Source organism: Saccopteryx bilineata, chromosome 3 (assembly GCF_036850765.1).
Source record: "Saccopteryx bilineata isolate mSacBil1 chromosome 3, mSacBil1_pri_phased_curated, whole genome shotgun sequence".
Lineage (NCBI taxonomy): Eukaryota > Metazoa > Chordata > Mammalia > Chiroptera > Emballonuridae > Saccopteryx > Saccopteryx bilineata.
The window spans coordinates 42,106,301-42,134,261 of NC_089492.1; the positions used below are offsets into that span (position 1 = coordinate 42,106,301).

General features: G+C 42.1%; 1 protein-coding gene across 4 annotated transcripts in view; it reads right to left on the reverse strand.

Annotated features, from left to right (window-relative positions):
• INTS8 (integrator complex subunit 8) overlaps nucleotides 1–14,663 on the reverse strand; it is a 66,109-nt gene extending 51,446 nt beyond the window's left edge. For 3 of the 4 annotated variants that reach the window (XM_066266028.1, XM_066266024.1, XM_066266026.1), the window contains exons 1-7: nucleotides 14,373–14,663; nucleotides 13,064–13,238; nucleotides 9,486–9,626; nucleotides 9,094–9,165; nucleotides 7,044–7,095; nucleotides 5,618–5,800; nucleotides 1,033–1,140 (exon numbers count right to left, since the gene is read on the reverse strand). In XM_066266028.1, coding sequence (XP_066122125.1) covers nucleotides 1,033–1,140; nucleotides 5,618–5,800; nucleotides 7,044–7,095; nucleotides 9,094–9,165; nucleotides 9,486–9,626; nucleotides 13,064–13,238; nucleotides 14,373–14,502 — 861 coding nt within the window. In that variant the 5' untranslated portion in view covers nucleotides 14,503–14,663. The remainder of the gene's footprint in view (nucleotides 1–1,032; nucleotides 1,141–5,617; nucleotides 5,801–7,043; nucleotides 7,096–9,093; nucleotides 9,166–9,485; nucleotides 9,627–13,063; nucleotides 13,239–14,372) is intronic. The other variant, XM_066266027.1, reaches the window with a different exon arrangement.
• Between the last annotated feature and the right edge of the window lie 13,298 nt (nucleotides 14,664–27,961).

Consider the following 27,961-nt stretch of genomic DNA (forward strand, 5'->3'; position numbering starts at 1 on the left):
GAAGTCCCGGTTCAATTCCCGGCCAGGGCACACAGGAGAAGCGCCCATCTGCTTCTCCACCCCTCCCCCTCTCCTTCCTCTCTGTCTCTCTCTTCCCCTCCCACAGTCACAGTCGAGGCTCCATTGGAGCAAGGATGGCCCGGGCGCTGGGGATGGCTCCTTGGCCTCTGCCCCAGGCGCTAGAGTGGCTCTGGTCGCAACAGAGCGACGCCCCGGAGGGGCAGAGCATCGCCCCCTGGTGGGCAGAGCGTCGCCCCCTGGTGGGCATGCCGGGTGGATCCCGGTCAGGTGTATGCGGGAGTCTGTCTGTCTCTCCCCGTTTCCAGCTTCAGAAAAATTTAAAAAATAATAATAATAATAATAAATTTTTTTAAATTAATAACCACTGAAAATGGCAATTCTACCTGCAAGAATTCACTTGGAAGTATCTAAAATTCCAACAAAATGTATGCTTAGAGCTATAAATATTATAGCTTTACAATAAATAAAACCAGTAGACAACCAAAATGGCCAAACATGAGGGAAATGAGACAAATCACAAAATAGAATACATTTTAAATTTCTAATCAAAGATTTAATTAAGCAAGATACAAAATAGTATATATTGAGAATGAGCTTAACTGTATAAAAACATATAGAAAAAAATAAAAACCAGAAAAATATAAGTGAAAATGGCAAAACAGGTTATTTCCAGGCAATAGTAATATAGATTTTTTTAAATGTTTTCAGCCCTGGCTGGTTAGCTCAGTCAGTCAGAGCGTTGTCCCGAAACTTCAAGGTCGCAGGTTTGATCCCCAGTCAGGGCACCCATGGGAACAACCAGTGAATGTGCAACTAAGTGAAACAACAAATGAATGCTTTTCCCCCACCACTCTGTTTCGCTAAAAGTCCAAAATAAATGTTTTCATTACTTTATGAACTTTGCAGCATTACTACAATAAACACCTATGGTTTATCAAAAAAATTGAAGTGAAAAAATGTACAGATGTTATAAAGAATTGAATAGTATGTGCATGTTATGACCATATTTACCTCTGCAATTAGTTCTTTGGTTCTAAAAAATTTTTCTCTGGCATTTTCATAGACAGCTGAGTTTGTAGAGCCTTGCTGGAAGTATGCTGCACCCAAATCATAACACACCTAAAATGGTAATGAACAGCAATTTGCTTAATAATTTTTCATGTAGTTAAAAATTGACAATGCCAAAATTATTTTTATCTCAGCAAAACACAGGTACATATGTAGGAAAAAAGAAAATATTTCAATAAGCAGCGAAATAATCAATGATCTTAGTCACAAGAAAGAAAAACGAACTGTGATGAAGCAGAAAATAGATTTACTGGTAAGATTTCCGGTGCCCTACAGAATTATTGGTAAGGTCAAAGAATCAGGCTTGAAAAACAAAAAGGGGCAAGGGGGGGCAAGTAGTCAGGATAAGCCACAGCTTGTCTAATGAGACACCACTGTAGCAGCCATCTCAACATTAAACTCCGCAGCTCGTATCATACATACACCTTAGTAGTGCTGCCCTTGGAAACTGGATTTTACTGTTGCTTTTGCTGCTACTCATCAGCACAATGGACTCTCTATCATCACTTCACTGACTTACCAGCTCTTACTAAACAGTCTAAACTAAATGTATATGTCTGTCACACCTATGTGACCTGATTGCCCTCAAGCAGAGTAAGAATATTTGGAGTTTTCAGTTCTATTACAGAAGACAAGCTCCACCTCCACCAAGTCTCAGAAGGTAGAGAGTTCTTCTAAAATAGAAGAGGGGAACAGATACTGGGGAATCTCTCCAAAAGTCGGGGGAAGGGAAGGAGCATGTCTTCTAAAACAGCACAGGACAGAGTAAAACACTGAGAAATTTGAACGACTATAAAATGATAGCATAGTTCCAGCTGTCTCTTTTCTAAATAGAATCTGTATATTTTTCCAAAAACTTTCTTAAACTGGTGCCTAGATTCACTGAGTACAGAACTCAAAGACTCAAATTGTTCAACTTGGCCATTTTACAGACAAGAACACTAAGGCCCAGTAAGTAACATGTCTGCTTAAAAGCATATAAGTACTGGTAGACCCAAGACTTGAACCCAGATCCCTAGGTTCCCATTATCCTACCTCAACTTTATTCTACACATGGTGGACAGATCAGTCTTCTTGATCTTTCCTAAGAAGTCTTCAAATTATTCCAAGTAGGAGGAAGTTCAGATCCCTTGGCCTGATTTTCAAGGATCTCAGAAACTGGACTAATTTCTCTGTTGCAATCACATTTCAATCATGCCAATCTCCTCAATTCCCCACTCATATCAGATGCTAGAAATAAACTTCATTCCACACCCTTTATTTCTATCTACACCAAATCAACCTTAGCCAACAAATATCGCTCATTCAAATTCCTAAGCTATATATAGTCTGTGGTACTCATAATGCTTGATATGCATTATAGGGATTCTTCTGTCCTGTTCAACGCATTAGACTTAATGCTTCTCAGTCTCCAGAGTACTTCTTTGTACTATTTAGTCCACACTAAATGTCCGATTTTCAGTCTAGAAAGCTTCAACCCATCTACAGTAAAGGAGTGCTAAAAGAAAAAACAACACACATATATGAGCTTTATACACACACGCGCACGTGCACGCGCACACACACACACACACACATACATATTATAGCTACATATAATTCCCCTTTCAAGGCCACCAGGCAGACAGAGCAGTGAGTGACCCCTTGCTCAAGCCAGCGACCTTGAGCTTCAAGCCAGTGACCATGGGGTTGTGTCTAAATATATTTCAAAATATATTCTCAAGTATTACTATACTAGCTAGCTAGCTATTAAAATGAGTTTAAATTCTGTAGTTAAGAGGTAATCAATAGGTTAAAAAAAACTGATAATGAAGCTGCTCTCAAAACAGTTATACTTTTGATTTTACTGGGGAAAAAACAAGATATTTTTTTGAGTTAGGCAAATTTTAGTAATGTAAAGAATGCACTTTCTCAGCCATAAGAAATGATGACATCGGAACATTTACAGCAAAATGGTGGGATCTAGATAACATGATACGAAGCGAAATAAGTAAATCAGAAAAAACCAGGAACTGCATTATTCCATACGTAGGTGGGACATAAAAGTGAAACTAAGAGACATTGATAAGAGTGTGGTGGTTACGGGGGGGGGGGGGGGGGGGGGGAATGGGAGAGGGAAAGGGGGAGGGGGAGGGGCACAAAGAAAACAAGATAGAAGGTGACAGAGGACAATCTGACTTTGGGTGACGGGTATGCATCATAATTGAACGACAAGATACCCTAGTCTTGTTATCTTTGAATATATGTATCCTGATTTATTGATGTCACCCCATTAAAAAAATAAAATTATTAAAAAAAAAAAAAGAATGCACTTAAATAGTAACATGCCAGGAAGTATTACTACTAATTTGCCATTCAAAAAACAGAAATTATGACTGTTATGTAATTAAAGAATACTGGACATATTTTACTTAGCACATCTCAATGTTTTTATGAATTTTATTTTTTTTCAGGTTATATCATTCACTATATTGTGAAAATCAGAAGTGTTACCAATAATATATTTTTACCAATAACTTTTAAACAGACTCTCAGTGATTATAAGATACTACAGTACCAGAAACCTTCCTATATGAAAGTTTCATTAATAATTTAACAAAATCACCAATTGTTTATGCCCTATTACTCCTATTTCTACTGTAAGCTCCATCTTGTCAGATCTTAAAAATATTATTGCGTGCGGAGGACCCGGGTTCGATTCCCGGCCAGGGCACATAGGAGAAGCGCCCATTTGCTTCTCCACCCCTCCGCCGCGCTTTCCTCTCTGTCTCTCTCTTCCCCTCCCGCAGCCAAGGCTCCATTGGAGCAAAGATGGCCCGGGCACTGGGGATGGCTCTGTGGCCTCTTGCCTCAGGCGCTAGAGTGGCTCTGGTCGCAACATGGCGACACCCAGGATGGGCAGAGCATCGCCCCCTGATGGGCAGAGCGTAGCCCCTGGTGGGCGTGCCGGGTGGATCCCGGTCGGGCGCATGCGGGAGTCTGTCTGTCTCTCCCCGTTTCCAGCTTCAGAAAAATACGGAAAAATAAAAAAATAAAAAATAAAAAATAAAAAAAAATATTATTACCTTCAATCCTAGAACCACTAATATGAAAAGGCACCTCTCAACACAGTTGTAGCTACTGAATGGGAAACAGTGATTAAAGAAGTCACGCCGGCCTGACCAGGCAGTGGCACAGTGGATACAGCATTGGACTGGGATACAGAGGACCCAGGTTCAAGACCCCGAGGTCTCCAGCTTGAGCACGAGCTCATCTGGTTTGAGCAAAGCTCACCAACTTGGACCCAAGGTCGCTGGCTCCAGCAAGGGGTTACTCGGTCTGCTGTAGCCCCACAGTCAAGGCACATATGAGAAAGCAATCAATGAACTAAGGTGTAGCAAGGAAAAACTGATGATTAATGCTTCTCATCTCTCTCCATTTTTGTCTGTCTGTTCCTATCTATCCCTCTCTCTGACTCTCTCTCTGTCTCTGAAAAAAAATAAAAAAAGTCATGCCACCTGACTAGGCAGTGGCACAGTGTATAGAGCGTTGGACTGGAACGCAGAGGATCCAGGTTCAAAACCCCGAGCTCACCAGCTTGAGCATGGGGTTGCTGGCTTGAGCATGGGATCACAGACATGACCCCATGGTCACTGGCTTGAAGCCCAAGGTCGCTGGCTCGAGCAAGGGGTCACTCACTCTGCTGAAGGCCCACGGTCAAGGCACATATGAGAAAGCAATCAATGAACAACTAAGGTGTAGCAACAAAAAACTGATGATTAATGCTTCTCATCTCTCTACCTTTCTGTCTGTCTGTCCCTATTTGTCCCTCCCTCTGACCCTTTCTCTGTCTCTGTCACAAAAAAAAGGGCAACTCAAATGAGAGTCAAAAATATATAGAAAATAAAAGACACCATCCTACTGACTCTCTTTAAGCAATCAACAAATATTTTTAAATTTCTATTATACTCAAAGTACTGTGCTAAAAAATAAGGGAGATGAAAAATATATTTAAAAAGAAACTTCAAACTGTTTACAATCCAACAAGAAACAAGCATGAATAAATAAAATAACATCTTAACATCAACTGAAAACTGAAGAAATAGGGCCCAGGATTACGGAAAGCAGGTAACCTTACAATCTTGAAACACTAGATATTTTCTTCAGAGGCCTGCACTTTTTAGTCTAGCACAATCAGTTGGGCTTTTATTTTTTTGGGGGGGAGGTTGAATAGATTTCTAGTAATATGAATGAACTGTATACCAGTTGTGTATTTACTGCATTCTCAGGACTTACACTGTCTCCTAAATACAACTGGGAAACTATTTCAGAGACAAAAGATCAAACGAAATTTCTGTTCCATTCCTTTTAGAAAAATCTCAAGTGAAGTCTTACAGAATCTACAAATACAATGCAAAGTTTTAACAGCATCTTTAATAAAAGCAGAAGTGACAAAAGGTGAAATATGGTAAATTCTAATTAAAAATACTAGGATCATCTAAGATTTTCCAAAACTTGCCATGCATTGATTAAATATTGAAATAAATACCTGACACTGCATCTCCTGGGTTTTGATTTTCAAACCAGCAGTAGAACTCTCAGTTTCTCCATTTACCATGCCTGGTTCCACAGCCAATAAATCTAGTGTTCTCATTGTATGGACATAAAGATCCTTGTTTAATTTAAGGGCTGCCTCTAGTACCAAAATTGAATCAGAAGCTTGTTCTTTTAGCTAGAAAAATGAAATAAACAAGTTAATAAAATAGAAAAATGGCAGCAATGGACTACATCAATCAAAATACATTTCTAGGATACTTAGTAGCTTAATGTACTAAGCTATTTAAAAAAAAATTTTTAATACCGTAGGAGTGCAATTAAGTTTGTTGAAATACAGTTAACTTAAAAAAATACAGTAAATTCCCCTTGTGAAAGTAGAAAACACAAATTGGAAAAGAATCATCTTTTTTCAACAGAAAAGTTAATAAAGTGCTTTTAAGATTTGCTATCCCACTGACTTATTCAAAAAATGTTTCTAAGCCTGACCAGTGGTGGTGCAGAGTATGGAACATCAATCTGGGACACTTGAGGTCCCCAGGTTCAAAACCCTGAGGTCGCCAGTTTGAGCACAGGCTTATCAGCTTAAGCGTGGGGTGGAAGACAGGAGTGCAGGATCCCATGGTTGCTGACTTGAGACCAAAGGTCGCTGGCTTGAGCAAAGGGTCACTGGCTGGGCTGGAGCCCCCAGTCAAGGCACATAAGAGAAAGTAATCAATGAACAACTAAGGTGTTGTAACTACAAGTTAATGCTTCTCATCTCTGTCCTCTCTCACTAAAAAAATAGATAAATAAAAATGTTAAAATGTTTGTATGTTTCAACATGCCAGCCATTTTAATGGGTAGATAACAAAAATAAAATACAGATTTTTTTGCATCCACATTCAAAATACTATAGCATATCTGTGTGACAAAGATGGGGATTGTTTCTTATCCGCCCTCTTCTCTCCAAACCCTGCACATTACATGGTATCTCTGGCACATTGTAGGTATTAAATACAGAATTAAAGAGATTATTTTTAATTATGGAAACTCCCATGTTCTATTTTTATATTAACTAGACCAATTAAAAAGTAACTGCTATACTTTTCTGACCACAAAAGTTAAAAATATAAGCAGTTATTGTAAAATTTTTGGAAAATATAAAAGAATCTAAAGGTATCACCCACAAGAGTGATTTCTCATATCTGCTAAATTATTGTGAAAAATTCAACTACAGGATAGGTAGTAAAGCACTCTATCATTAATACGGAAAATCTGTACAAGTGATAATATTAGCAAGCTATGTTCTAACAGTGAAACCTAAATGTCATTGCATGTAGACCTTGCCAACTCTTGTATACCTAACGTTTGAAGACGCATCTAAACATGCTCTAAATGTGTTCCAGAAATGTTCAAGTATAACTGATGCCAATACTCACCACTTTCAAAATATTTTCTGTCAACTCTTTCTCCTGCTGCATCTGATTCATACTAAAAGAGAAATGATTGTAGAGTATCAAATGTTACTAAAAAAACTGGAAATTCAAAACTTAAAAGTATCATTCTTGAAAACAAAGTTGAACTGAATAAAAGTGTTTTTAATGCTACTTCTTTTCATGCTTAAAAAAACAAAAACTCGGCCTTGGCCAGTTGGCTCAATGGTGGAGCATCGGCAAAAACCTCAATTTAAATGATGTTCATCTAGGCCCGGCCAGGTATCTCATTGGGTTAAAGCATCATCCCAATATGCTAAGGTTGCAGGTTCAATCCCTGGTCAGGGTATATACAGGAATCAACCAATGAATGCATAAAGAAGTGGGACAACAAGTAGATATTCCTCCTTCTCTCTCCCTTTCTTTCTCTACTTTCAAAAAAAAAAGCAAGCATTCAGTAAAACTTTTTTTAAAAAGTTCATTTATTACTATTTTCCCATTGACTTTGCATTTAAAAAAAAGCCTCAATTTAGTAATAAAACGTATTGGCAGCAAAAGCTCATTTATTAAAAGTTAGAAACTATGCTAATTCCAAATTTGGTTAAGCTACTACCTGAAATTTAAGAATTAAGTTCCAGGCCCTGGCCGGTTGGCTCAGTGGTAGAGCGTCGGCCTGGCGTGCAGGAGTCCCAGGTTCGATTCCCGGCCAGGGCACACAGGAGATGCACCCATCTGCTTCTCCACCCCTCCCCCTCTCCTTCCTCTCTGTCTCTCTCTTCCCCTCCCGCAGCCAAGGCTCCATTGGAGCAAAAGATGGCCTGGGCGCTGGGGATGGCTCCTTGGCCTCTGCCCCAGGTACTAGAATGGCTCTGGATGCAACAGAGCGACGCCCCAGAGGGGCAGAACATCGCCCCCTGGTGGGCATGCCGGGTGGATCCCGGGCAGGCGCATGCGGGAGTCTGTCTGATTGCCTCCCCGTTTCCAACTTCAGAAAAATGAAAAAAAAAAAAAAAGAAGAAAGAATTAAGTTCCAAACTCCAGGTATAATCAAACTTTTGTAATAACTTTTGTGCACTAAAATAACACATATATTAAAGTAATTTCCCCCCTATACAGAACAAATACACGTTCAAGTAAATTTAATTAAATGAAGGCCCTGGCCAGTTGGCTCAGCAGTAGAGCGGTAGCCCAGTGTGTGAATATCCTGGGTTCGATTCCCGGCCAGGGCACACAGGATAAGTGCTACTCTGCTTCTTCACCCCTCCCCATCTCCTTCCTCTCTTTCTCTCTCTCTTCCCCTCCTGCAGCCAAGGCTCCTCTGGAGCAAAGTTGGGCCAGGTGCTGAGGATGGCTCCATGGCCTCCGCCTCAGGTGCTAGAATGGCTCCCACTGCAGTGGAGCAATGACCCAGATGGTAGATCATCGTCCCATGGTGGGCATGCCGAGGTGGACCCCGGTCTGGTGCATGCAGGACTCTGTCTGCCTCCCCCCTTCTAACTTCAGAAAAATACAACTCCTCCCCCAAAAAAAATTTAATTAAATGATAAAAAACTTAGTATCTTGAAGGTAAGCTAATACTGATTCAAATGAAAGGCATAATTCACAAAGCACTCCCCTTCTATTTTAGAGTTCTTCAAATATCCAGAACATTACCTGAGTCTCTCACCCTCTAACTCCTCCAAACCCAGCTTCTAAGAAAGGCCTTTTGCCCTCCAATTTTTGCTCTACTCCTTCTATACCCAGAAGTTATTAAAAACTTGCAATTTCTTTTTAAAATCCAATGAAAATAAGTTCCAAGTCAGACTCATATGAAAAAAAGTGCCAGTTGGCCCTGGCCAGATGGCTCAATGAATACACAGAGGTTGCAGGTTCAATCTCCAGTCAGGCACATATAAAAAGCAACCAATGAGTGCACAACTAAATGGAACAACTAAGTGACAAGTTGATGCTTCTCTCTCTCCCCCCCCTTTCTCCCACCACCTTTTCTTCCCTCTCTCAAATCAGTAGGAAAAAAATTTTTTTAAAGTGCCAGGTAAAGGTCATAATGCAAACTTACACACTTAACTGAGGAGGTCCAGGTTTTGCCTGTTTGACAGGAAAACTACTTTGAACAATTGTCCTAATTGCCCTGAAGAAAACACAACAAAAAGAAAATTAATACATTATGTCATTTATTTTTTCAAGTATTCCTTACACGATTCGTATTATAAATTACCTGCGGTTTGAATTAACGTATAATAAAAACTTTCTAAAACATCCACAATTTTTTTTTATCAGACTGCTTTTCAAGTCTATGCAGTTACAAGTTTTCTCCATTAGACTCACAGTTCCCAAGAACCCCTGAGAGAGCTCTGGAGTATATGGAGTCCCTCAAAAGCATACCTCTGAAAGTCAGAGTGCAATTAATAGAGGCTGCCCACCACATTTTGGATTTATGAAAAAATTTACCATCTATTGTAAAGAAGTATAGCCATGGCAGTGGTTGGAGGTAAGGTGGCCAGGTCCATGTCAATATGCTTTGTCCCAGGAGGAACTTTGCTGATGCAGAGCAGTTCATTCAACAGCATATTCAATACTGGGACAGACAAACTTAAAAGGAAGAAGCAAAAGTCACATGTCTGCAGGTTAGCTGTGTAAGAAGCATGAAATGTACAATTCAATATCTTCATTGAAAATAATCATTGTTAAAGAACTAAATCTAGAGCCATTTTATTAATCTCTCAATATACATGAAAATATCAAATTATAAAATTTCAAGAACTTTTATGAAAACTATTTAAACATACAAAAGAAGAATATATGAGCCCCATGTGCCCATCATCCAGCTTCAATAATTATCAGCTGATGGCCAGTCTTATTTCAGCTCTACCCTAACCCTTTTCCTTCCTTCCCATATTATTGCAAAGCAAATTTCCATTATTAAATTATTTCTTCCTTAAGTATTTCAGAACAGAGCTCTGAAAAGTTAACTTTTAACAGTCACAATACTAATTTCACATCTAAAAATTTTCAATTGCTTATCATCATCAAATATCCCATCAATGGTCAATTTTCCAACTGTACCATAGATATACAGGTTGCTCTATTGCTATGCCTCTTAAATCTATTAATAGGTTTCAGACTTAAGAATCAAAATGTTGGCCCTGGCTGGTTGGCTCAGCGGTAGAGTGTCGGCCTGGCGTGCGGAGGACCAGGGTTCGATTCCTGGCCAGGGCACATAGGAGAAGCACCCATTTGCTTCTCCACCCCCCCCTTCCTCTCTGTCTCTCTCTTCCCCTCCCGCAGCCGAGGCTCCATTGGAGCAAAGATGGCCCGGCGCTGGGGATGGCTCCTTGGCCTCTGCCCCAGGCGCTAGAGTGGCTCTGGTCCTGGCAGAGCGACGCCCCCGGGAGGGGCAGAGCATCACCTCCTGGTGGGCAGAGCGTCACCCCTGGTGGGCGTGCTGGTGGATCCCGGTCGGGTGCATGCGGGAGTCTGTCTGACTGTCTCTCCCCGTTTCCAGCTTCAGTAAAATACAAAAAAAAAAAAAGAATCAAAATGTTTTTAACTTTAATATTTAATGCTGGAGAATGTATGGTGAAAAAAGTGTTTAAATACTACTACTGAGTTATAACGTAGTACAACTCTCTTGGAATGCAATCTGGCAATCTGTAACATGTGCCTTAAAAATATTTACACTGCCTGACTAGGTTGTGGCACAGTGGATAGAGCGTCGGACTCGGATAAGGAAGAACCCAGGTTCGAGACCCGGAGGTCGCCAGCTTCAGCGCGGGCTCATCTGGCTTGAGCAAAAAAAGCTCACCAGCTTGGGCCCAAGGTCACTGGCTCGAGCAAGGGTTACTCGATCTGCTGAAGGCCCGTGGTCAAGGCATATATGAGAAAGCAATGAACTAAGGCGCTACAACAAAAAACTGATGATTGATGCTTCTCATCTTTCTCCGTTCCTGTCTGTCTGTCCCTATCTATCACTCTCTCCGACTCTCTCTCTGTTCCTGTAAAAAAAATAATAAATAAAATAAAATAATTTTTAAAAATATATTTACACTACCTGACCCAGGACTTCACAATAGAAACTAAGAAGGTAACTAAAAAATCCAGATAAAATTAAGGACAAATATATTTAAGGCTTTGTGATTTATAAAAGTGAAAAACTAAAGAATAAAATAACTCAATGAAGAAACAGTTAATAAATTATCCATACAATGAAATTATCCTCAAAATACATAAAGTGGGGAAATGTTCATGATATTCTGTTCTGCAAAGGAAAACAGTATATAAGCTATCGTCACACTTTGTTTAAAAATAAAAAACAAGCCTGACCAGGCGGTGGCGCAGTGGATAAAGTGCTGGACTGGGATGCAGAGCACCCAGGTTCAAGACCCCAAGGTCGCCAGCTTGAGCTCATCTGGTTTGAGCAAAAGCCCACCAACTTGAACCCAAGGTCGCTGGCTCCAGCAAGGGGTTCCTCAGTCTGCTGAAGGCCCACAGTCAAGGTACATATGAGAAAGCAATCAATGAACAACTAAGGTGTTGCAACGCACAATTAAAAACTAATGATTGATGCTTCTCATCTCTCTCTGTTCCTGTCTGTCTGTCCCTGTCTATTCCTCTCTCTGACTCACTCTCTGTCTCTGTAAAAAATAAATAAATAAATAAATTTAAAAAATAAAAATAAAAAATAGCCTGACCTGTGGTGGCGCAGTGGATAAAGCATCGACCTGGAAATGCTGAGGTCGCTGGTTTGAAACCCTGGGCTTGCCTGGTCAAGGCACATATGGGAGTTGATGCTTCCAGCTCCTCCCCACCTTCTCTCTCTCTCTCTGTCTCTCCCTCTCCTCTCTAAAAAAATGAATAAATAAATAAATAAACTTAAAATAAAAAATAAATAAATAAATAAAAATAAAAAACAAAAACTACACAAAAATGTTAAAAATGGGCCCTGGCCAGTTGGCTCAGCAGTAGAGCGTCAGCCTAGCGTGCGGAGGACCCAGGTTCGATTCCCGGCCAGGGCACACAGGAGAAGCACCCATTCGCTTCTCCACCCCTCCAACGCACTTTCCTCTCTGTCTCTCTCTTCCCCTCCCGCAGCCAAGGCTCCATTGGAGCAAGGATGGCCCGGGCGCTGGGGATGGCTCTGTGGCCTCTGCCTCAGGCGCTAGAGTGGCTCTGGTCGCAACATGGCGACGCCCAGGATGGGCAGAGCGTCGCCCCTGGTGGGCGTGCCAGGTGGATCCTGGTCAGGCGCATGTGGGAGTCTGTCTGACTGTCTCTCCCTGTTTCCAGCTTCAGAAAAATGGAAAAAAAAAAAAGTTAAAAATGCTTCTGTCCCCTCTGTTATTCCTATTTCCGAATTTTTCCAAATTTTCTATAACGAATTTCTTTTTAAATTGTGAGAAGGGGATTAAAATAAATCATTTTTAAAGCATAGCCTTGAAAGTATATATTTGTAAACAAATAAGCACTCATTCTAATAAGGTATTTTAATAGTTTTGGAGACAGTGATTAACTGTATTATTATTCAATAGCAAGTCATTCATATATTATGTAATACCTATCATTAATTTTCATCCATTTTCTTCAGATATAAAGGTAAACTGAAACATTTAGGTGTTTGGGTGAGGATTTTCTCTAGTCACCGTACCAAATCACCATCATCAACTGCTTTAATATTGATAACATCAAGTATTTACTTTAAAAGGTGATTGAAATTCACATAACATTCAAATATTTTCTTATACCTTTTGAAAAATACTTGCACATTTTCCAAGAATATACAGAAAGATAAATTTTTTATTTTAAAGGCTGGCATCACAAAAGCCTATATAGAAGTACACCAATATATCTAAATAGTACTTCAAAATATATTTTATTTTCATTTTTTATAACTTTTTGGATCACACTGCCTTATTGAAGGCCTTTGGGTGAGGGTTGAATGCTGGGAAGACAAACAACATCCTAGGCCTGGCCAAGATCTCCCAAGCTTCACAGCTGCCAAAAGCAATCAATTTCACTTAGATCTTCTATACCTTTTCTCTAAGATGTCCAAGTCCCACTTCAAATGTGCAGCAACTTTCAGAGCAAGTAGTTTTAAAATACGATTTCGCTTGTTATCAGGTGGAGGTTGAACTTGGTTTTGTTCATTAACTGAAGGTTTGGAAGCCTGTTCCAAAAACTGAACTATAAGTTGAACTGGTGCAGGATCTAGAATTGAAAAGAAAATAAACTCTTAAGTTTAAGTTTTAATTATGAAGATGCAACAGGATTCACTGCACTGGTATATGGCAACAAAAGGAACCCAAACAACTGTGGTCGTTATAATGGCTAAGAAACACGGTTTGGAAGAAGTGTGCTTAGGGGGAAAGGGGAAGATCGGGAAGGATAGCAAGGAGGAAGGGATAACGGATGCCTGCAGAAGAGAGCACTTGACAGATTAAGAACAGAATTGAGAGAGATTTCCAGTTAGCAAATAACCAAGGTCAATTAATGGAAAGAGATGCAACAATTAAAACTTGTTTTAAAACTTAATTGATGGGACTTGCATCAACTTACCTCTCTACACCTATTTCAGTCAATGCACAATGGAGATAATACCACTTCACAGGATTACTGTGAAGACTGAATTAAATGGGATAACGTGAAGTATTAAGCACGTGCCTGGCACCCAGAAAGCACTTAACAAATGTTTGTCAAAAACAATAAATTAAAAGAATATAAAACAGTTGGTAAAACCGCCGCAGTAAAGTACACTGCCTTCTCACAGTAGTTTCCATCAGTTAATGCCAGTCTGTTAGACTGAACAAGCCACATCTGGATTAGAAATTTACCAGCAAAATCCTATTCAAGGCACTTACCGCCTCACGCCAGTTCCTTTCCAGAAATGCCTGGAAATTTTCCTTCCGTAATAGCACGGGCTAACTGGGATATTAATCATTATCATCATTATACAATAATCATCTTGCATCTCTATAGCATTTCCAGTTTTCAAAGATTTCCTCATTTTAATTTATAGCGCCTAAATAGCTCGTTTCTCTCCAACTCCCCAAACTGATCACAGCTGGGGCTCTGTAAAGAGGAGTGTTCATTCGAGCCTGCCTGCCCAACCCAAACCATCTCGGAAGACCATCTCGCAGGTGCTAAAACCCCAAACAGTAAAAGCCTCAAAAAGTGGAGGCCGAAGGGCCCGTTTTGCTCTTTTCTTCGGCCGCCACGGCGGTGCCCCGCACTGGGACGCTTAACGCTGAGCGAGGGCTCGGGTGCGCGGTTCCTGGGCGCAGCGCGGCATCTGAAAAGGCGCGGGGTCCTGGAAGCCCGGCAGGCAGCAGGCGCCGCGCTTACCCGGGCAGGGCTTGCGTAGATGCTTCTCCAGCAGCGACTCCTCCAGCAGGAACTCGAACCAGCTGGTCTGCGGCGGGGTGCAGGGCCGGCTGGAGGTGGCCGCCTCCCGGTCTGCCGCCTCCGCGCTCATCCTGCCCCCGCCGCCACTACCCGCAGGGACGCTTCCTTGCTCCAACCTGACACTCGGACGCGGGCCGGGGCCTGTGATCCACGAAACCACTGGGAACCAGGCTACACTCCGAAGTTCCGGAAACCCAGGAAACCCAAAATGGCCGCGAGGCCCCGCCGGCGTTGCAGCTCTTAGCTCCACCTCCCTGCGCCGTCGCTTCTGCGCCGATTGGTTGGACTTGGAGAGAAAGAAGGCGGGACCAGCCCACATACCACGCCTCCTCCCGGTTACTATGGGAGATGATTGCGAGAAGCTGGGTCCCAGCTTGCTTTTCTGTTTTTCAAAGAACTTAATCTAGGGTTACAAAGAGCCTCAATGTCTTTGTAGAAGACAGTCAACGTCACAAGTTCAACTGTTAGCCAGGACATCTTTTCCATGCAGCAGTGGTAGCAGCTGCTCTGAGTTTCACTATACTCCCCAAGAACAAGAAGAAAGATGCTGAAAAGCCCGCCATGAAAGACAAAAGACCTAGTGAAAAAATCTGGGGCAAGGCCAAAAGAATCTGTTGGTAAAAACACCTGTTAGGCTTGCTCCCTTGTACTTTGCATAATTAGTGCCTGAGCACGTGGCAGAGCCACAAGTGCATAGCCTATGTAAAGCTATGGGGTGGTTGGAGTCAGCAGATTGCAGATTGCCTGCCTGCAACTGGGAGTTGTTTTGCTGTTCATTGCCTGCTGCTGTGAGAAGTGATTTTCCCCTGCCTGTTTGCTCCCTCTGCCACTGCAAGACTCATATCAACAGGAATGGCCCACCGCTTTCCAATTCCACAGTTCCTCTACCAAATGCCAGAATTCAGTGTGGGCCTGACTGGCCTCCACCGCCGGCATTACATCTGGTGTAGTGGGCAGGATTCGGATCAGATGGGTATAGAGCCGCCAACACCCTTGAAGGGTGAGATAGAGGAATGGCCATTGTTCTCCAGCATATGGTTCCCTATGGCTTTCCTTTTGGGGGTTAGGGGCTGGGTATTTTTACAGCCCTGTGAGGAGACACCCAAAGCTCTGTACGAAAGGCTGAGCAAGGTCACAAGTTCCAGGACGGGCTGCAGACTGAGCACTAATAACTAATGACGGCTTGACCTGCAACAGTTGTTGAAGAAGGAGACTGACCACCAGGAGAAATAGGGAGAATTTAGATGGCAGGTCTAAGAGAGTCCTGTTAGAGCTTTGGCAGCAGCTTAAGCCACAACAGAGGTTCCAGTCGTTGAAAAAGCAGGGTAAGGAGGCGGTCCCAGCAGCTGCCAAAACAATGGCTGGTGTTCAGGTTGCATGCAAGATTATTTGTTGGAGACAGATAAGGGAAAGGAGGACCTCCAAAACCCATTGTTCGGGGGGGGGGACAGAGGCCCCATGTGGATTTGGCAATCCATCGGTCCCCTTTTCATGTGCAGCAGGTGTTGGCCTTAGAACATCATAGGCGCTTTTTTTTTTTTTTCAGCATCTAAGAGAGCTGTCAATGTGGCACAGGCCTTGAATGTGTTTGACCCTGCTAGGCCCTAAGAGCTTGGACCTCTGAGGGGTTTGTATGGGGCTTGTGGCAAAGGACAGAGCGCTTATGGAAAGGTGCTGAGGTCCATTATTAAAGAGCTGTATGGGTAGTTGCCTGTAATGGAGTTGCCTGTAATGGACCTTGACCTTTGGTGATTTGTACAGACAGCTGCACTATCATGGACTGATCACTGAGCAATATAATGAACTGCGACAAGCGGGAAACACTGGCTCCATCCCTGGATGGACATGCCGCTTGTGGACAGGATGAGAGACCCTGATAGGGGGCCGTGGCACCTGTGGAGGCCCTTCTGAACCAAGAAGCTGCTCTCACCCAGTTGCAGTTATGCACCAAGGACACTACAACTTCAATGGACATAGGCCTGGACTGTACAGGCCCTCCCACCTACTATGTGGTAGGGGCTAATTGGGCCTCCAGTTAACTCCTTGGGCAGAGTGCTCAAGGAGACATTGTGAAGGTCACCTTTGTAATTACTGTAATTTTTGGTATAGCTTGTGCTTTTGTAATTCTGTTGCTGGAGTCTGTAATGTAATATACTTCACTCCTCGCACAGGGACCATAGCGGAAGATACCTGTCACATTCAGTGTGAGGGGAGCAAACCTAACGGAGTGGATTGTTGGTTAAAAGCTGTGTTAGGCCTGGCCTGTGGTGGCGCAGTGGATAAACCTTCAGCCTGGAGTGCCAGGGTTGCCGGTTTGAAACCCTGGGCTGCCCTGGCCAAGGCACATACAACAAGCGAGCAATGAACAACTAACATGAAGCACCTATGAGTTGATACTTCCCAATCCATGCTCCCCTTTCTCTCCTATCTCTGTAAAATCAATAAATAAAGTATTTAAAAAAAAAAAAAAAAAAGCTGTGTTAGGCTTGCTCACTTGCACACTGCATGATTAGTGTGTGAGCACGTGGTAGAGTCAAGTGTGTATAGCCTATGTAAGGCTACAGGTGGTTGGGCTCAGGGCAGATTGCAAATTGCCTGCCCACCACTGGGTGGGGCCATTTTGCTGTTCATTTGCCTGCTGCCATGAGAAGCAGTTTTCCCTGCCTGTTTGCTCGTCTGTTGTGAGGATCTATTAAACTGGAAACTCTTTCTGGCTCTGCAGTTTCTCTCTGCCTGAGTCCAATGTGAACCTGCCTGGCTTTGGTCACTAGCATTACATGGTCCAAAGGCAAAGATTGGGACTAGCTCAATAGCCTAGCCTTGTATGACAAAGCAACATATGACAAGTTAGGTAAGGAGGTTCCCAACTACAAGTTTATAACCCTAGTTGTAGTCTCTGAGAGACTGAAGAGTCCCACTCCTTGGCCAGGGAAGCCCTTTAGGAACTTCTTAGTAAAGGACTTATTAGACTAGTTTCAAAGCACAAAGCTCAAGTAATTTTCACCAGAAATACTAAATGTGGAGATGCCCTAGCTGTTGGTAAAGATGCATGGGCAACAGCTCCCACCAACTGCACATTTTTGAAAAATAAAACTATTAAATTTAAAAAAAAATTATGAGCCTGGCAAAGTTTGTCTTCAGTGTTTTCAGTTTTCCCATTTCCATTTCTGAGACTTCCTCCCACCTATATCCTCTGGACAGTTGGGCACAGTCTTTCTGTTACTTAGTACCTAATTAAGCTTCTTGATATCCCCACTATTGTTAACCCTATTTCACATTTAGCTCCATTTAGTAATAATCTTTTTTTTTTTTAAACAGGGACAGAGAGTCAGAGAGAGGGACAGATAGGGACAGACAGGCAAGAACGGAGAGAGATGAGAAGCATCAATCATCAGTTTTTCATTGCAACACCTTAGTTGTTGTTCATTAATTGCTTTCTCATATGTGCCTTGACCATGGGCCTTGAGCAGACCAAGTAACCCCTTGCTCAAACCAGCGACTTTGGGTCCAAGCTGGTGAGCTCCCTGCTCAAACCAGATGAGCCCGTGCTCAAGCTGGCGACTTCGGGGTCTCAAACCTGGGTCTTCCGCATCCCAGTCCGACGCTCCATCCACTGCGCCACCACCTGGTCAGGCCAGTAATAATCTTGTAGTGCTTTTTTAAATTATCAAACGATTAAAATGGAAAAAAGCATATTCATAGATCATGTACACACACTAGTGCAAACTCTAGATTAAGCTACTTAACCTCTACGAACCTTAGTTTTCACATTTGTAAAACAGGAATAATAATAGTACCTAATCTTAGGATTGGTAAGAGAATTAAAGATGAAAGTTGAAATAATACAGGTAAAAGAGATAACACAGATAAGCTTTTTTAAAAATACTTTATTTATTCATTTTAGAGAGGAGAGAAGGGGTAGGAGCAGGAAGCATCAACTCCCATATGTGCCCCAACCAAGCAAGCCCAGGGCTTTGAACCGGCAACCCCAGCGCTCCAGGTCGACACTCCATCCACTGCACCACCACAGGTCAGGCAACAGATAAGCTTTTTAAACGAGCTGACACCAGGAAACAACAATTGGAAGCTAACATCATACAGCACCTTTCAATTTGCAAATTATTTTCATATACATGATTCTAATTTTTTTCTGTAAACAACCTTGTTATACACCTTTTAACCAATGAAGAATGAAAGGTTACAGAGTTATGATTTGCCCAAGGTTTCCTAACAAACAAGGGACTGAGTCAGGGCTTCGGTGACCTTTCCACTGTACCCAGGTTGCTCCCAACATTGGATAGAGAGAAGACTGATGGCTATGGCCTTTTCCAGAATGAAGAGGAAAGCCTTAGAAAAGTTATAGGAAAAATAAATGTGTGAAATTAATACATAAAAGTAAACTGAATGCTTCAATAGCAACCATTTCCTCAATCTTCTCTTTCTGCAGTCATTTCTCTGGGCTGTGCACTCCCTCTCCCCACTCGTCCACTTTGGTGTTCCATGGGGTCCTGTTCTTAGTCTTCTCAATGTAAAAACCACACTGGTCACCCCCCAACACACTTACAATTCTAGGTTTTGAGAACACCTATTCTCCAAACACTCAGTGTCCACTGGACATGTCCTTTTTGAACCTCACAGGTGGTGGTGCATACTCGGCATTTTCAACATGAATTTCAAACATGTCCCTTAGCTATGCTCTCTCAGCTATGCTGATAGAGGGCAGAGATACAGGTCATCTACCCCTGTCACTGGGGTCAAAACATGGAAACCATCTTTTCTCCCCTTTTTTAATGCCTAACTGGTGAAAAAGCATGTCAAGTCTTTCACAAAATTAATGATTTAATCTCCCTATTGATATTTATTAGTTAGGCCCCCCATGTTTCTATTAGTATTGTTGTATTGGATCAGTGAGAAACAGGCATCCTGCCACACAATCAAGAAGCCAAACTAAGAAATTAAGGAGTCTTTATTAGCCAGCTGCGAAACCGCATGGAGACCTAAGCCTTTCTAATCATGTGGTCCCAACTATAGTCTGGGACTAGCTTTTAAAGACAAAATTACATACTGATTGAGGAATGGGGAGGAGAGGAAGCCTAGTAGTAAAACAGAGCAGTGAAACAAGCTCTCTTACAATGTTTATCTATAGGGTTATTTCAGGGAGAAACATTCTGAGAACACCTGCAACCTTGCAAAGCTAGCCCAAGGCCACGGTGTGGAGACCAGCCTCAAGGCCAGGAATAGGGAGTCTTTTTAGAAAAAGTAAGTTCTGCTAAAAGTCTCTTTGTTTTAGAGAAAGTAAGTTCTGCCAAAAATTATTCATGCTAACAGCCTTTCTTTTCTATATTTCAGTATAATGCATGATTTCCAAACCATGTTCTTTAAAGTCCAGAAGTATCCTTGGAGCCCCTTTACTGGAGAACAAAAGTCTGAGGGCCCTGGCCGGTTGGCTCAGCAGTAGAGCATCGGCCTGGCGTGCGGGGGACCTGGGTTCGATTCCCGGCCAGGGCACATAGGAGAAGCGCCCATTTGCTTCTCCACCCCCACCCAGCTTCCTCTCTGTCTCTCTCTTCCCCTCCCGCAGCCAAAGCTCCATTGGAGCAAAGATGGCCCGGGCGCTGGGGATGGCTCCTTGGCCTCTGCCCCAGGCGCTAGAGTGGCTCTGGTCACTGAAGAGTGACGCCCCGGAGGGGCAGAGCATCGCCCCCTGGTGGGCAGAGCGTCACCCCCTGGTGGGCGTGCCGGGTGGATTCCGGTCGGGCGCATGCGGGAGTCTGTCTGACTGTCTCTCCCCGTTTCCTGCTTCAGAAAAATACAAAAAAAGAAAAAAAAAGTCTGTAGGGTGTGTGTGTGTGTATGTGTGCAAGTGCGCATGCATCCGTGCATATAGCACTCTGAGCCAAGTACCCCATATTTCAACTATAACTTACCTATTTTACCATATTGGTGATTAAAAGAACACATTAATCAACAAATGTTTAGAATGGCTACGCTAGATGCTGAAGACACAATGGTAAAATAAGAGAGCCATTATGGTCCCTGTCCTTGTGGAGTCACAGTGTAATGGGAAAGCCAGTCATTAAATATAAATCCCAAAGTTGGTAAATCCTAAAAAAGGGGAAGCACCAGATATTATGGTTAGCAAGAAGATAGCCTAGTTTGAGTAGCAAAGAAATGTGAAAATGATGAGTGTGGACATGTTAAGCGAAAATCTGAAAAATGAGTAGAATTTATGTAAAGTGTTAGGGCAGGAAATACTGCTGGGGTCAGAATGTGAAGGGGGACCGTACACAGAAGAATTTATGACATTTGTACTGAGGTAGGAGAAAGACTGACATGTTAGAAGAATCAAAATAATTCTAATACAACCAGACCACGAAGAGAAAGGAATAGAATGGTATGGGGAAAGAATAGAAAGGTCGGTAGGGGCTAAACTGTCTAATGCCAAATAGGCCATGTTAAGATTTTGGACTTGTTTTTTCTGGTCCATTATGGCTTCAAAATAGAGAACAGGTCAGGGAAGGGAAATAGTAAAAAGCGTCCCACAAGTTCCAGAAACAGATAGGAGACCAGTATACTGGAGCCCAATTAGTCAAGGAAAGAGAAGACAAAAAAAGATAGGAGAGGGATTAATTCTGCAGAGCTCATACATCATGGTAAGAATTTGGAATTTTATTCTGAAGGAAATAGGAAGCCATTGGGAGATTTTTAAAAGGGGCATGACAGGATTGGTTTGATATTTTAAACAAATTACTGTCCATGTTAAGATTAGAGGAAGAATTAAGGGGAATTTTTTTACTTCATTTTCTCATTTTTTTTCTAGTTTTTTTTTTAAGTGAGAAGCAGAGAGGCAGAGAGAAAGACTCCCACATGCATCCCAACCAGGATCTACCTGGAAAGCCCCCTACCAGGCAATTTTCTGCTCATCTTCAGCCATTGCTCCATTGCTCAGCAATGGAGCTATCTTAGTGCCTGAGGTGAGGTCATGCCATCCTCAGTGCTCTGGGCCAACTTGCTCTAACCGAGCCATGGTTGTGAGAAGAGAAGAGAGAGAGAGAGAGAAGGGAAGTGGTGGAGAAGCAGATCGTCGCTTCTTCTTTGTGCCCTGACCAGAAATTGAATCTGGGTCATCTACATGCTGGGCTGAACACTACCACTGAGCAAACCAGCCAGGGCTACATTTTTATTGTTTAATAGGAAAGATACAAATATGTTTAGGTTTTTTGTTTTTTAGTAGAGCTAGATGTATGTTTGTTTGTTTGTTTTGAAATAGAGTGAAAGGCATCAACTCATGGTTCCTTCACTTTAATTGTGCATTGATTATTTCTCATATGTGCCTTGACTAGAAATCAGACCTTGAGATCAAGGTGAGGCAGCGATCCTTTTCCAAGCCAGTGACCTTTGGGCTCAAGCTAGTGACCTTGAGCTTTTTCAAACAAGAGACCCTGCACTCAAACTGGAGAGCTTGGGGTTTCAAACCAGTGACCTCAATGTTCTGGGAACACGATCTATCCACTGCACCACCACTGGTCAGGCAAATATGTTTGGCTATTGATGGTAAAAGTGCAATAGAGAGGGGAAAGTCAAAGACACAAGAGTGTGAGGAGATCATCTATGAAGGCAGGATGCCTAAGACACGCACTGATGTAGGACTGACTACTGATAAGAAAGACATATCTTCCACTGGAATGAGAAGAAAGAAAGGAGGCAGTGAGATTCAGGGGAGTTTTCAGCTTTGCTGTTGGGTAGTTGAAGGTTGCCTTCAGAAGGCTTCTATTTTCTCTGAGATAACTCCTCTTTGTCTAGAGCCCCACAGCCTATTCCTGCATTCCTTGGCCATGACATTTTGACTAGAGCCATGAATTATCTCCCCTTCTAGAGAATAGTAACTTGAATTTATCTCTAAAACAGAAAAGAATAACAAAACTGAAAGAAGAAAACAGGAAAGGAAAGAATGTATGACAATTGTAAAAGTCTTTCTCTCCAAATCTTCAGATAGAGGCTTACTAACAAAGTGTGAGCTAAAACAAGAGCAACTCAAAATGTGCTCACATAAACACTAGTTAGGAGAGCTTCCTTATATTAGTTAAGATAGCTAGCAAATATTAGAATTTTTAAAATTCTGCCCACTTATAACAAGAAGAAGAAGTCATAAAGTCAGCTAAAATATCAGAATACATAAAGTTCATGGCCATCCACTGTGGTCCATACAAATAAATATGTTCAAAAGATTATAATAATCCTGTATGTCATTAAGGTTTAAGAAATCAGTACAGATATCTTTTGGCTCTATGAGCAGCACACTGATGGTCAGCAAGACCAAGTACCTTAAGAATGGTGGCAAAAAGGGAGCCAGGAATAAAGTGGATGATCCATTTTCTAAGAAAGATTGGTATGATATGTAAGCACTATAGCAGGGATTGGGAACCTTTCTGGCTGAGAGAGCCATGAACACCACATATTTTAAAATGTAATTCCATGCCTGACCTGTGGTGGTGCAGTGGATAAAGCGTCGACCTGGAAATGCTGAGGTCGCCGGTTCGAAACTCTGGGCTTGCCTGGTCAAGGCACATATGGGAGTTGATGCTTCCAGCTCCTCCCCATTCTCTCTCTCTGTCTCTCCTCTCTCTCTCTCTTTCTCTCTCTCTCTCTCCTCTCTAAAAAATTGAATAAATAAAAAGTAAATAAAAATTTTAAAAAATGTAATTCCGTGAGAGCCATACAATATATTTAACACTAAATACAAGTAAATGTATGCATTTTATATAAGACCAACACTTTTAAAGTACAATAAGTCTCTGAATTCTTTTTAATAATGTTGTTACGCTGTTGCTAACCAATGATGAATAAAGTACTTCTTACCATTAATGCAACTTCTGGTGCTGCATGATTTTGCTGATGGCTTTGTAATCTGGTTGATATGTGGTGAGGTTAAGCTTCATGCAGGCGTTGAGACTTCTATCCGTTAAACGTGATCGTAGGTTGGTCTTAATGTTCTTTAGATGTGAGAAAGACTGCTCACATGCATATGTAGAGCCAAACATTGTCAGTACAGCAATACTCACACGCTGCAGTGTGTGGTATGTGATGGGAAGCGCGTTCCAAGTTTTGAAAATCAGCTGGTCCGCGGGTTGAAGTTTTTTCATTTCTCCTCACTTGTGTTTGCTCACCAAATCTGCTTGCTGTCATGCAAATCTTTCCAAATCTTCATTCAGTGACTTGAACTTCTTCACCCACATGTCTGAGGCCTTCAGGTCAGCAGCTTGTAGCTCAGAAGCTCTGACGGAGACACCAGGGATATAACTCAAGTCAGCGCTGTTCACTGCACACTCGTGTGGATGGATGATGAACTTAAAAAGACGAGTGCGCTTATGAAATTCTCCAGAGCACGCTTTGAATGACTGCAGGAGATTAGATGTGAAGCCCACTAGCTGCTGGAGATCAAGATGTTGAGCTGGGTCACTTGCTGTGCATGCATCTTTAAACTCTCCCAGTTTTTCAAAGTGTAGTAAACGACCTGTTTCAATGTCAGTGATGAAGAGTTCCAACTTGTTTTCAAATGCAAACACTGCTGTTGAAGGGATATGACTGTATTTCCAACACCTTGCATTTTCACATTGAGCTGGTTCAGATGTTCAGTCATGTCCATGAGATAGAGAACTTGAGGAGCCACTCAGTGTTAGCTAACTCAGGATGCTCGATGTTTTTCATTTCAAGAGAAGTCCGGGCCCTGGCCAGTTGGCTCAGTGGTAGAGCATCGACCTGGCATGCAGGAGTCCCAGGTTCGATTCCCAGCCAGGGCACACAGGAGAAGCGCCCATCTGCTTCTCCCCCTCTCCCCCTCTCCTTCCTCTCTGTCTCTCTCTTCACCTCCTGCAGCCGAGGCTCCACTGGAACTAAGTTGGCCTGGGTGCTGAGGATGGCTCCATGGCCTCTGCCTCAGGTGCTAGAATGGCTCTGGTCGCAACAGAGCATCGCCCCCTGGTGGGCATGCCGGGTGGATCCCGGTCGGGCACATGCAGGAGTCTGTCTGACTGCCTCCCCGTTTCCAACTTCAGGAAAAAAAAAAAAAAAAAAGCGCACATATTTCGCTCAGACAAGCTGCAAAAGGGCTGAGCACCTTCCCTCTTGACAACCAACGCACATTGCTGTGCAGAAGCAGACCAGAATAATTATTCCCAACTTCATCCAGCAGTGTTTTAAACTGGCGATCATTTAAAGCTCGGGCAACAATAAAGTTGACCACCTGAATGACCAGCGACATCACCTCACCAAGCTGCTCACCACACATCTGAGCACAAAGGGCCTCCTGATGTAGGATGCAGTGAAAACTTAGGATGGGTCTCTTTTCATGTTCATGAAGAAGCACTACAAATCCTGTTTTCCCCACCATGCACAGAGCACCATCAGTACACACTGTAATAAGTTTATCCATTGGTAGATTTTTTTTCTTTAGCGAACTCAGTGAAAGACTTGAATAAATCCTCTTTCTTGTTGTCTCTTTCATAGGCAAAACAGCAAGACTTTCCTCACATAGTGTGTCACCGACAGCATACCTTGCAATCACGCTGAACTGGGATAAATGGCTTACGTCTGTTGACTCATCCAAAGCGAGAGAAAAGAATGGTGCTGCATTTATGTCCTTCACTTGTGTTGCCTCAATTTGATTTGCCATCATAATGGTACAATCATGAACAGTTATTGCCGACAGAGGCATGTCTTTTATTCATTTGATTATCTTGTCTTTATCCAAAAAGTCATCAAAAAGTTCATTGGCAACATCAAGCATGAATGTTTTGGCATACTGCCCATCTGTGAATGGCTTTGCGTTTCTCACAATTGCTAAAGCACCAGCAAAGCTAGCTGAATTCCAGTCACCTTGTTGGGTCTGTAAACACGGAGTTGCTGCTGACTAGCTTGTACTCTGCACAGTAGCTCTTGACATGCTTTCTTCCTGCTGTCCCCCACTGGATATTTTGATGCAAATGTAATATGGCGTGTGTCGAAGTGACGCTTTATATTTGACCATTTCATCGATGCAATTTTATCATTGCATATTAGACACACTACAGAACCTGCTCTCTCCACAAAGGTGAATTCCTCTGTCCATTCCTGCTGAAAAGAACGATACTTCTCATCTTTTTTCTCTTAGCCATCTTCTTTGTCAAAAAGGTTTTTGCAATTAGCTAGCTGACTACTTGATTAAAAGGAGGGAAATTTACTTTCTGACCTCACAATGACCCATATACCTTACGCATTATCCAATAAAAATTTGGTGCCTGACCTGTGGTGGCGCAGTGGATGAAGCTTCAACCTGGAAATGCTGAGGTTGCCGGTTCAAAGCCCTGGGCTTGCCTGGTCAGGGCATATATGGGAGTTGATGCTTCCAGCTCCTCCCCCCTTCTCTCTCTCTCTCTCTCTCTCTCTCTCTCTCTCTGTCTCTCTCTCTCCTCTCTAAAATGAATAAATAAAAAAAAAAAAGAAATTATTTAAAAAAAAAAAAATTTGGTGTTGTTTGCCCTGACTGGATAACTCAGTTGGTTAGAGCATCAATGCTGAAGCACAGAGGTTGTCAGTTGATCCCTGGTCAGGGCACATACAGGAACAGATCAATGTTCCTGTCTCTCTCTCCTCTCTAAAATCAATAAAATAAACTTAAAAAAAAAAAATTTGGTGTTGTCCCAGAGGACAGCTGTGATTGGCTCTAGCCACTCGCAACCATGAACATAAGCAGTAGGAAATGAATGGATTGTAATACATGAGAACGTTTTATATTTTTAACGTTATTATTTTTTTAAAAATATTTCTCTGTGAGCCAGAGGCAGCCATCAAAAGAGCCACATCTGGCTTGTGAGCCATAGGTTCCTGACCCCTGCACTATAGCTATGTTCAATATAAGAAATATGTACTGGGAAAACACTAGTTACAAGAACTCAAGGAACTCAAGGGTTGTGTTTTTGAAGTAAGCCTAGCTGATCTGCAGAATGATGAAGTTTTGTTTAGAAAATTCAAGCCAATTACTGAGGATGTGTAGGCGAAAACAGGCATGCCTGACTAATTTTCATGACCTAAATTTTATCAGTAACAAAATGTTATTCATGGTTAAAAAATAGCAGACTATGATAGAAGCTCATGTTGATGTCAACACTATGATGGTTATTTGCTTCATCTATTTTGTATTGGTTTTACTAAAAAAAGTAACAATCAGATTCAGAAACCTCTTATTCTCATCATCAACAGGTCTGTCAAATCCAGAAAAAAAGATAATGGAAATCATAACCCTAGAAGAGCAGAAAATTGACTTTAAAGAAGTGGTCTATAAATAGATTCTGGATAGCATTGGGAAAGACATAGAAAAGGCTTGCCAATTTATTTATCTGACCCTGATGTCTATTTTAGAAAGTCAGAATGCTGAAGAAGCCCAAGTTTGAATTGGGAAACTTGTGGAACTTCACGATAAAGGTGGCAGTCCTGGCCTGACCAGGCAGTGGCGCAGTGGATAGAGCGTCGGACTGGGATGCAGAGGACCCGGGTTCAAGACCTCAAGGTCGCCAGCTTGAGTGTGGGCTCATCTGGTTTGAGGAAAAGCTCACCAGCTTGAACCCAAGGTCGCTGGCTCCAGCAAGGGGTTACTCGGTCTGCTGAAGGCCCGCGGTCAAGGCACATATGAGAGAGAAATCAATGAACAACTAAGGTGTTGCAACGCGCAATGAAAAACTAATGATTGATGCTTCTCGTCTCTCTCCGTTCCTGTCTGTCTGTCCCTGTCTGTCCCTCTCTCTGACTCACTCTCTAGAAAATTAAAAAAAATAATAATTAAATTAAAAAAAAAAGTGGCAGTCCTGGGAAAGCTAGTGGGGATGAGGCAGGTGCTAAAGTTGAACAAGATCAGTAGAAATGAGCCCTCAGTCCAAGAATTTGTTTAAAATATGGATTTTTAATGCTGACAAATAAAAAAACCTATTTTTAATATATTTTTTTAAGATTTTATTTATTCATTATAGAAAGGAGAGAGAGAGAGAGGGAGAGAGAGAGAAAGAGAGAGAGAAGGGGGGAGGAGCAGAAAGCATCAACTCCCATGTGTGCCTTGACCAGGCAAGCCCAGGGTTTTGAACTGGCAACCTCAGCATTTCCAGGTTGACACTTTATCCACTGCGCCACCACAGGTCAGCCTATTTTTAATATTTTAAAAAGCAGAATCAGGACAGGTTAACTTTACATTTTGACATAAATATTTATGTTACATAAAAAAATGGTTTTTTTTTTAACTAAAGAAGAGTTCAAATGAAGAATAAAGATGATTTTACTACCATCTATCACAATACCATTATACAGTTTCAATAAACCTCTAGGTCAGCGGTTCTCAACCTGTGGGTCGCAACCCCGCCGGGGTCGCCTAAAGCCATCGGAAAATACATAACGCATATCAGGTATTTACATTCCGAATCATAACTGTAGCAAAATTACAGTTATGAAGTAGCTAACAAAATTATTTTTTGGTTTGGGGTCACCGTAACATGAGGAACTGTATT